The 11,668-nt window shown below is 41.5% G+C and overlaps 1 protein-coding gene across 1 annotated transcript; it reads right to left on the bottom strand.

Annotated features, from left to right (window-relative positions):
• Positions 1–2,397: 2,397 nt before the first annotated feature.
• LOC140147674 (caveolin-1-like) lies at positions 2,398–8,555 on the bottom strand. The gene is made up of 3 exons (XM_072169444.1): positions 8,342–8,555; positions 7,502–7,649; positions 2,398–3,355 (listed from the first exon to the last, which is right to left on the bottom strand). The coding sequence occupies exons 2-3, from the start codon at positions 7,640–7,642 to the stop codon at positions 2,954–2,956; spliced, it is 543 nt and encodes a 180-aa protein (XP_072025545.1). The 5' UTR covers positions 7,643–7,649; positions 8,342–8,555; the 3' UTR covers positions 2,398–2,953.
• Positions 8,556–11,668: the final 3,113 nt, after the last annotated feature.

Raw genomic sequence — 11,668 nt, forward strand, 5'->3', positions numbered from 1 at the left:
TATTTTAGGGCCATTTGTCTATAACTGCATGGTCTTTACATGTAGCCCTATGGAGAGAGTGCCCGTTGAGGGCGCTATAACCCCCATTTTAGGAACAAACACCCTGGGAACAAAAATGTGATTAAAAAAAACGGACTCGTGCAAATTTTCTAAAATTTTCAGAGTAGGCCTATGTAGTATGAACATGTAGAAATATAATCAAGTAGTTATCCTGCTCTTCTCCGAAAAAATAAAAAGTCCTATACCTCAATGATAATGAAACCTAGGTGTGCCCTCCGGACACTAAAAATCGGGAAGGGAGAAAAAAAAATGGGAAGGGAAAGAACGGGGAAAGGAAGCGAAAAAGAGGAAAAGAAAGGAAGGAAAAAGAAGGGAAGGAAAAGAGAAAAAGAAGAAGAAAGGGAAAGAAAAGGGAAAAAAAAAAAAGTGAAAAGAGAAGGGAAAAGAATGGGAAAGAGAAAAAAAGAGGAAAGTGAGGGGAATTAATGCTGTTTTAATAGAAATTCAAACATAACAATGACATGAATTTTGCCTCGAATTTGACCAAATTGCACGAATGCAGTATAAAGATTCCAAAATCTTCCAGCTTCTGACGGGGGCACACCCCCTCACACACCCCCTGTGCGCGCAAGCCCGCACTTGGCGCTGACACGCCACCGGGAAATTTCCCCAAACTTGCCCCCCCCCCCCCCCTCCCGGACAGCTAGGGCTGGCTACGCCCCTTTTAAGCGGGTAATGTTAGCTTTCGTTCGATATAAGGGAACATTCGGGGTTTTGACAAAACCAATCACATATGCCATATTGTTCACTAGTCACCAGCTAGAAGCTCACACAGCTAGCTCTTATGATGCTATACACTCAACTGTGCAACACAGGCTGTGTAGAGACAAGGCACTGCTTGCTTGGACGAAATTGTGTGCTCAGGTTTATCGAGGCGGAAACTGTACATAGATGCGTTTATAAGAGAATCCTTTCCATATGGCGCTGCCCCCTGAACCACCGCCGGGGCTTTGCACCTGGACCCACCAGGGGCCCTTAAGCGTGGTCCTGGACCCCACGACGATAGACGTTTGTTTTGATGGGCGACGTACTGGGGTAAAAATTAGAAATAAATATTTCTGCTGCATGGATTTAATATTAAAAATAACAAAATTTTGAACATCGTTGGCTACGCCCCTTTTAAGCGGGAAGTGTTAGCTTTCGTTCGATATATTGTTCACTAGTCACCAGCTCACACAGCTCTTATGATGCTATACACTCAACCGTGCAAACACAGACTGTGTAGAGACAAGGCACTGCTTGCTTGGACGAAATTGTGTGCTCAGGTGTATCGAGGTGGAAACCAGGGCTGTCAACTCTCACGCATTGGCCGTGAGTCTCACTCATTGGGGCACTTTCTCACGGTCTCACGCCAAGGTAGTATAATCTCACGCCTAGGTATTAAATCTCACGCAAAAAGCTGGAAAATGATTAAAATCTCACGCATCGTCATGAATAATTTGTTGCTCCTATGGGCGACGTACTTGGGTAAAAGTTAGAAATAAATATTTCTGTTGCATGGATTTAATATTTAAAATTACAAAATTTTGAACATCGTTGAGCGGCAAAAGAAGAAAAAAAGAAGAAAAGGAAATAGAAGGGAAAAAAAGGGTTCCAAGCCGTTTGAAAGTGCTAAACCCGGGAGCTTCAGGGGCGCTGCCCCTTGGACTTGCCCTTAAGCGGACACCTTGCCCCCACGCCGATAGAATAAGATCATATGCTCTTTTTTAGCACCACACGCCCTGGATCCGCCCCTAAATAGCTATTTAAGTCGAGAAGCAATTCGGGTTCAACTCATTAAACATAGGTTAGGCCTACATGGCAATTACTGAATTGGTATAGAAGCTTATAGAGCGTGTAATCCGGGGGTCACTCCCATTGTGGCCTGTACACCATCCGCGACAATCAACTTTTGAAAAGCACCCTAAACAAGGATTTAACCCTGGGCTAAAACGATACCCTTAACAGGGATTTTATTCCTTGTATCAAATTTCATACCCTAAATTACATTTCCGCGTATTAGCAATTGCAATTTTGCTACCCTTTTTTCCAATTTTATCATGTTTTTGACAGCCTAAACACGGTACTCGCATATCGTGCCTATCCACGAAAAACTACCCTTTTTACGCGTTTTCATTATCGCGGATGGTGTACAGGCCACAATGGGAGTGACCCCCGGGCGTGTAATACAGTGAAAATGTGAAAATACTGGGAATATCTTGATATCCACTGTGTATGTGGCAAATTCTTATTACTATAATATAATATTATGCATTCAAGGTGCTAAAATTATTTGAAGAGAAAGCAAACACAATAAAGATATTAAAATGAGGTGTTCCACAAGTATCGATACTAGGTCCACTGTACTTTATTATTTACATCAAATGTTACAACAAATAATTCATACTTTCTTTCCACAATTTACAGCCAGATGTTGAAGCTAAAGCGAATTATCTGCGAATAACAGCATTTGATCCATTTTCACTTGGTATCCTGGCTCGCATGTCCTCGTCAAGTCAATAGATTTAGCTCAACAGCGTCAACTTGATAGTATTGTGGTTTAATAATGTATCAGTGCTGCTTGAATACTAGTATATAATCCACATGACATAATCAAAGACGAAATTTAAGACTAGTTTGCTTCTGACGTCAGGGCAAAGACGCGGCGTGATTGGTTGCTGACTTGCGCAGTACGGCAATTTAGGTCTGGATGACAGGACGTCATAATCATATGCAAACTATTCGTTTTATTTATTTTTTTAAACTTGGTATCAAATTTTAGCCAACAGTGGTATCAGAAGGAGGGACGTTAAATTCATAGGGGTCCCCATCGTCTCATATAAATATTAAATGTGTTTCAAAGTGCCTACCCTCCACATATGTCCCATTTTGGATATAAAATGTGTTTGAAGAGTTAAACAACATGTAGTGATTGATTATACACAACACTCTCATGACTACCCCGTCTGCTTGCCGGCTCGCCTGCAATAAAATTAACATGAATGCGAGAAAATAAGAGAGCCACAGCTTCATAACATGGATCGCAGAAAGTGTGAATGCAGACAGACCAAACTTTCCTCAGACACACTATTTCAATCATGTAAGCTTTAAGAGATGGTACGACACACCATATATGCCAGAAAGTAATCATTGCAAATGAGATGCCCCAAAGGAATGCGAATGGGATGCCACAGATAAGCGAGCAAATACGATAACACCAGAATCTGGAACCTCGATAGCATTTGAAGGCGTTTATCCATACGGTAGGATAGCTATGGACATCTTTAGGTTCAGCAAATACATCCTCCCATGAAACCTGCAAGTATATAAAAAAGTCAAAACAAATATTGAAGGTTTTCCATTTTTTATATTCACAGATTATCAGCGAATTGGGTGATGATATCGATACAAGACAAAAACCTTTAGATAAAATCATGGTATTGGGGGGGGGCCCATGTGAAACAATAATTAGTACACTGGGGATGGAATTTCCAAAATCATGACCACAGGAGCACGGTGGCCGAGCGGAACGGGCTCCGACTCATAATCGGAAGGTTGCGGGTTCGAGCCCCGGCGATGCCATCGTGTTGTGCCCTTGAGTAAGGTACTTTATCTCGATTACTCCTCTCCACCGAGGTGTATAAATGGGTACCGGCATTCTTTAATGCTGGGAAGGTAACAGACTCGCTGTGGAGGAGGTGTAGCGACCCCCACAGCAACATTACATGGAGGAGTCTGGCCCAATCGCCAATAAAAGAGAGATGGGCACTCCGTTTACTGTTTATATACAGGTTCGACTCCTTTACCTTACTTTTTTATGACCACAGAATTGGTATCGGCTTGCCGAAAATTCTTATTCATCAATCTCCATGGCCGGTCTTCACAAATGGAGACTTTAGTCCTGGATTATCCCTAGTCCTGGACTAGTTAGTCCTGGTCCAGGATTAAGTTAGTCTCCTTAGTGAACACCGTCACGTGAGCCAACAATTGTATCGATATCGGTGCATGGAATATAAAGAATATCCCATTTCGTATTTCACAACTCAGGGCTAAAAGTAAATTGGTTCACTTGATTTGTTGGGAGTTGTCTTTCTTTTCCATACTCTTTTGTTCAATTATTTTTCTTTCTTTTCTCCATAGAGCATTGTGCAGACCAGCATGCATATAAACTTGGCTTGAGTAATTTGCTTGATTTGAGCCTGGTCCCATCTAGTTAAACAGGTTCGTGCCGTACACATCCACGTTTTTACATGCAACATTTTGGCTACAAGTAAGTTACAGAAGCCTCGGACCAAACGGAAACGACCACGCCTGCCCAACGACTAGCCTGAGTCCCTTGGCCCCGACCTCGAAACAATTCAAAATGGCGGAATAAAATGACCGTGCGTAAGCAGTTGAAGGACTGGTGGATCAAGTCTACCCAACGACTACGTGAAACGGACCTGACTTTACTATAAGTGAACATTAGAGGACTACGTTCTAACATAACAAAGGTGAGCTGTCCAATCTGTGCCATCCATTATTGTCATCGTGGTATCCTTCTTGGATGCTACTGTGAACGATGGTGCTGACTGCATAACTATACCAGGATACTCCCTCAGCTGTCGTAGAGATAGAAATACATACAACAACATACAACATCGTCATATTTCACGACAGTGCTCTTAATCCATGGACCTGATGGGGCTCTCAGTAACAATGAATTAAGTCACCGAAAATACTCTTTGCTGCTGTCTACAGACCACCTAGTGCTAACAGTGATATCATCAGCTATCTGAACTCCACCACCTTCAGACCTTGTCAAAGCTTTCTGAATGCACAGTCAGTAGTCCTTCTTGGCGACTTCAATGTTCACCACATGGAATGGCTTGACAGCCGTGCAACAGATAACAGATGCGTCGGACGCCGCACACTTGAGATGTGTAATGCTCTAGGCCTGACACAATTTGTGAAAGAAACTACCCGGGAAGACCAGATTATTGACTTGGCCATCACTGATCTAGATGCCACGTACCTGCACAGTACATGCAAGACTAGGTACCTCAGACCATAGTCCAGTTCCTTTTAAACTGAATGGTTCCTTTTAAACTGTGCCGCTGTACAGAGATAAACCATACAAACGCAAAGTGTGGCGGTGCGATAATGCTGATTACGGGGGAAAGCGAGGTTTTCTTGCATCTGCAGACTGGTCTCTTGCACTTCAGTCTGATGATCCAGAAGAAGCTTGAAGCAACATCACCGATTAGCGATGCAATGGAGATTTCCATACCAGCAATTGTAAGAAGACTGATGACAAGGTGTGGTTTGATGACCACTGTAAACGAGCAGCAACCAAGAAGCGCCGGTTATTCAGTTATTAGGAAGCTAAAAAAAGAACAACAAGGTTAGAAAGGAGTACAATCAAGCAGAGAAGGTAGCCAGAAGGAGCTACGACAACAGGTTGAGGAAAGAACTCTCAGATGGCAGCCTCAGCAGCAAGAAATGGTGGAAAACTGTTAACACCCTGTCTGTAAGTCCATCAGAGATATATACCAGTGCTGAAGGACGGGCGTCAAGTCTACACTACATCAAAAGACAAAGCTGAAAATAGTTGCCAAACCTTTGCCGCTAAATGTCAGCATGCCAACGCAAAAGAATCTGCAGTTCAGCATTCAGCAGTGTGCTCAATGGAAAAGATAGCCTTCAAGGTCAAAGATGCTAGGAAGCTTCTCAGGAATCTGCAACCAGATAAAGCTACTGGTTCAGATGAAATCCCATCAAGAGTGCAGCGCAGTATTTGCAAGACCACTCAGTCTGCAATTTGAGCTTTGCTTCTCCAGGGGAGTTTTTCCAAGGCAATGGAAGACGGCATCTGTCATCCCTATTCACAAGAGAGATTCAAAGTCTAATCCATCTATGTACCGCCCCATGTCTCTGCTCTGCACAATTAGCAAGGTCATGGAGGCTGATGTACAGAACCAACTTCAGAAATACCTCCTTGGTAACCAACTGATATCGTATAATTATACAGTTTAGATTTAGGTCAAACCACAGCACAGTCGATATCCTCACAATACTGATCAGAGTGGTCCAACTCCCTGGATAGAGGCAACGAAGTGCGCCTGATTGCACTGGACATCAAAGGAGATTTTGACATGGTCTGGCATTGTGACCTTTGCTCGAAACTCACAGCAAAATGAGTATCCGGCAAAATGCTCACTTGGATTAGGAGCTACCTGTCAGATCGTTCCATCAAAGTTGTCTTATCTGGCCAGTCATCAAGTACTTATTACATCAATGCATCCGTTCCCCAGGGGTCAATATTGGACCGACCTTTGTTCTCTGTCTTCATTGATGACTTGGATGATGAGTGTGAAAACCAACTCTACCTCTATGCAGATGATTCCACCTTGTTCTGTGAGGTTATATCTAGAGACAACCCAAAGCTGTTACTGCTAGCCTGAACAGAGACCTGAGTAAAGTGAGGATCTGGGTAGACAGATGGAAGGTGACCTTCGAGCCATCGAGATAAGGCAATGACAAAATCAAGAAATAGGAATCCATTCAAGCTAGAACTTTATGTTTGGTACCACCAAGCTGGCCGAGGAGGAGGAGCTGGAGATCCTAGGAGTCACAGTCGACAGCAAGCTGACTTGGACAAAGTATATTTCTAACGTACGTCTCATCCAGAGCAGGACAGAAGCTGAGCGCTCTGAGGAGAGTTGCAAATAAACTTGATGTCAGAGGTAGAGCAATTGTTTACAAGGCTCAAGTTCGTACTGTGATGGAATACGCCTCACTCTCCTACGCGACAGCGCCATCACTCTAGGACTCTATCCAGAGGAAGGCACTTCAAATCATAGGCACTGCTACCAAAGCCATTTGTAGTCAGAAGAGCTACCCGCTCCAGCTTGTCCATGCCTTGCCATGCTCCCGGCCATGCTCTCACAGTAACAGTTTCTAGAACCATATCTACTGGCAGGACCTTCATCCACACTGCAGTTCACGTTTGGAATAGCCTACCAGATGGAGCCATATAGTCGGAGACATATCTGACAACGGCGCACAATCTTTCAAGAGCAGAATGCATAAGCAACTTATTTCTGGTGTCTGATGCTTAACATAGTCCTTCACTCTTGGTGTCTCTGACCTGCTGTGAACCACTGATTTGCCCATGTGATTGTCTTTTATAGCGTCTATAAAAGTTCTGGACATGTGTCACTCCTCATGGGCTATTGTTCACTCTAGCAGTTTATAAAAAAACAAGGCATTTACATGACCCATAATTTATATACTGACAGTGTATAAATAAGCAAGCTACATGGGGCTTCAACTTCGTCAATACTGCTTTTTTTTGCCAAATTTTTAATTTCAAAAATATCAGATGACAATTTCAACGACTTATCCTTCACCTTGAATCAATATGTAAACTTATAATTTAATAGAAAACAATATGTAAAAATAATGAAATAATGACACGTACCTTGACAAATTCGTTCATTTCTGTCGGATCTCGGTCTTCTAGATCCAGTTCTGCTGGAACTGGTTCTTTGACTTGCTCAAGGTCCGCATTGATATACTTTAAATCTGTCTCTAGATTTGTCTCGGATTTAGGATTCGACATTTTTAAGCTGAAGAATAAACAAATAAATAAGTAAACAAAAGAATACACATCACAAACACAAACTTATCAAAGAGAATACGCACAATCAGCGGGTGAATCAGTTGTGAAAATATTGGGATCAATGACAAACGAGAACATGCACTAGAATTATTGTGATATACCTGAAATAATAATTTGCGTGGGCGGGATTTAGTTTTCCGAATACACGTGACTATAACATTAGGATTATGATATACATCTGTATACAGGGATGTTCCGGTAAATAGAAAAAATTATCATATTCGATCACTTACAGTCAGCAAAAGAATTTAGGTTAGCAGCTATTTTAAACTATTGTGATTTGGTAGTTTACAGCATCTTGCGAACGAGCTTTGGCAAAAATTTCATTGATCATTTCAGAATTCAAATATCACAACATACTTTTGTAGATCCTGTGGTTCTTGAGTTATGTTGTAAAGAGGGCTGAAACAACAACACTCACACAGGCACTCGGGACAGTGACCGGCTGCACTGTAATAACCGTTTTAAAAGCATTTTAAATGACCAGATCCCGGGACCAGATGAATATCTAATACGATCAATCTACAGAAATGTGGATGATTAAGTTACAGCCTATGATGTGGCAGTCTTGTCCATAGGTCTACGAAATATTTTTGTCTTAGGTTATAGTTTTACACAATCAGTTTTCACACGCCTCACCTGTATACGTTCCTGATGTATCTACAGAATATTAGCTTTGATCTTCCAGGCAGTCAAGCGTAATCGGGAGTCCAACACCGTTGACTTGACGGATGCGGTCGGTGATGGAATACTTTTACTCTATCGGTAGATACTTTTTTTTACTGATTCGATCTGTCCATAGATCCTGATCTCTCTTGAAATATAAAGTCTCGGTACTTTTTTCTCTATGCTAATGGTCATTGATCGCGTTTGATTGGCATAATTTGCATAAACATGATAAATCAATCTGTTCGGAGTGGACCTTATATTTGCACTTGAAATTACGATGAACATATGCGTAATATTACGACCAAGTGTCCACAAAAGCTCATTAAGGAGAGAACTGGGCAAAGTCCGAAGTCATTAATAAAACCATGTTAGACCTACTTGTGTATTCATAAATTCGTTTGCATATACATGTAGGTCTAGTAAGTAACTTCTCTTTAATTACAATTTACTTGAGCTAAACTAAAAGGATGGTAATTGTCTAATTTCTTGATTCAAGCCCGTATCCACCTGGGGCCACATACTGTAATGTTACTGCATCCGTTACTGCAGCATGCTGTATTGTGTACTGTTCTTGGTCGGTGGTGAATTAACAGCCGAAAACGGCGATCATAGATTCTCAAGTGATGGGCGTGCTCAAATATACGGTCTTGATCAATCCGTAGCCTTGTTTAATGTTTTACTTTAAAATTCTCCGTGATTTCGGATTTTATGTAGACTACCAAATATAGAAAATAATGAGACGCCGCTGAATATTGATGACTTTAGCTATCCAATTATTTACCGAGATCTTGTTTATCATTGTTTGTTTGACCACAAACATTAACACTCGCGCACATTGTGCACTTACATGTGCTGCACAGCTGTTTCAAATTGAAAAAACAATAACCTTTTTGACCACAAGATTGACAACAAATGGGCGGTCTGATCATCGTACAATCCAAAAAATAGCGTATTTCGTCTGTAATGCTCATTTACATACATACATAAATGAGCTAAAACAACATATAATACTTACAGTGGGGTACTTTGCTGAACCCCAACGGTTTTAGAGTGAGATAATTTTGCTTCCACACCACATAACAAATTTAGAATTGTTTGTGAAGATCGCGGTTTGTGACCAAAATTAACATACATTTACGGCAAAGTGTTCTTCGTTAATTGTCGCTCCCCTTGTTTACCAATTGCTGAAGCTTGTGACAATAAGGAGGCGCTATATATGACATTCACAATGCGAAGGCATTCGATGTTGTCGACCACACAATCCTTATGAATGAAATCTATCAGATGGGAGTTGATGGTGACCTGTGGCTCTTCCTAAAACAACTGTATAACAAACCAACTACATCGCTTAAATGAAAAGATGAGAAGTTGGACCCTTTTGTTATTTAGCAGAGCTTAGCAGGGCGTACGTCAGGGCGGTACCTCCTCTGCACCAATCAATAAGGGGTATACAAACGAGCTGCTGAAGCGGGAGACTTACCATTAACATCAGGGCCATAGAGGAGTGGGTACAGTGAGCATAACTGCTCCCATTTGTGCAGACGACATAGCCATCATATCATGCAATTTTATCGACAGCCAAGTTGCAGGGGACCTTGTGGAGAACTACACCAATGACCATATGTACGTACTCAATCAATCCATCTAATACTGCTACCATGGCCTATAATACATCAATTAGGCTCCCACTGACTCTAAAGAATGACAGATCACTGTTCAAGAGGAATCCACTCATCTTGGCATCTCCAGAAATGCAGCTCTCTTACCGATGAGCGCATTCAGATCGCAAGAAGAGTGGTATGCTATGATCATGATGATGATGGGAGCCGGCATGCATGGGAAAAACGGCCCTTATCCAACTATTACCTATCATCTCTGGTGCATTTACGCAATCCCCAGAATTATATTTGGTCTTGAAGTCTGTTCTGTAAATGCAACCGATCTGAATAAACTAGAGCTATTCTAAAGGAAAATTCTTCGTCAACTTCAACTCAACCCCTTGTAACCAAGCAGTTTACGGTCTCATCTGTGCTAAGCCAATAACAGTTATTGTCGAACAGGCTGCGCTGGTCCAGTTTGGTAACATCATTAGGACTCCTGGCTCTATTGAATATGATCTTGCTCATAGGCAGCTTGTGGTTAAGGATAAAATAAGCAAAAGCTGGTTTGTTCATATGTAGAAGTTGATCAGCAAGTACAACGTACCTTCTGCTTATGACCTCCTTGAGAGACCTCCAACCAAGAATGCTTGGAAGACTGCGGTCACTAAATGCAATCAGCACATACTGGAATAGAGATATGAGAGATCAAGCTGCAAACAAAACATCCCTGAAATATCTGAACACAGCTGACCTACAGATTGGGGTACCACATCCGGTATGGAGAACATTGCCTGCTACTCCCCGTGAAGTCGAAATGGCAGCAGTATAAAAGCAAGACTCCTTACAGGAACCATCGTACTGCAAGGGAACAGAACAAGATTCAACCAATTCGAGGTGGACTTAACGTACTCGATGTAATGTGGAGGCAGAGGACCGTCTTCACTTCCTATTGAGATGTGAAAGCCTTGCGAGCACTCGTATATATCAGCTGGCTAAACTCAATGTCTTCTTGAACGTTTCTACTGCCCAGCGGCTGTGGACTCAATTCAATTCATTCAATTTTATTTGTTTTCTTCTCATATAACATGTATAACAAGATATTATATACATAGTTTAGCAAATACATTTTAAAATACATGAGATGTGGATGCCATCAAAAACGCTAGGCGTGTGGCTGATGGCACCCAAAGTTACAACAAATATTATGATTAATCCTCTGTTGTTAAGCATATGTTAATTGCATTACGTAACTGATATACCAGTGCACTAAACAACATAATGTTGGGGGCTAAGTTAAGGTAAAAAGAAATCAAATTATGATAAAAATTCCTTGACATTTTGATTATCAACAATGTAAACTTGAACCGCGACTTTAAATCTTCGCAATCGGCCAAACAACGGCCGAGATTCATGTGAATATGTTTTGTATACAAACCTGTTAAATTTGGCACAGCAACAGTGGCGAAAACTAACCTCAAAAATCACTTTTTCTTAAAAAAGATTTAGGTTGAGACATGATTTCTAGAGATTCACACCAAATTGTGTGATGATATATTGCTGTGCCAAAAGCACGTTTTACTATTGCTATGGAAATTCTCAGCTCAGTAAAATCATCGATCTCGATGCACATGGTTCACACAACGAGCGACATTCATGATAAATGCGTTCTGTATATTAACCTGTTCAATTCGGCCGG

Source organism: Amphiura filiformis, chromosome 3 (assembly GCF_039555335.1).
Source record: "Amphiura filiformis chromosome 3, Afil_fr2py, whole genome shotgun sequence".
Taxonomy (NCBI): domain Eukaryota; kingdom Metazoa; phylum Echinodermata; class Ophiuroidea; order Amphilepidida; family Amphiuridae; genus Amphiura; species Amphiura filiformis.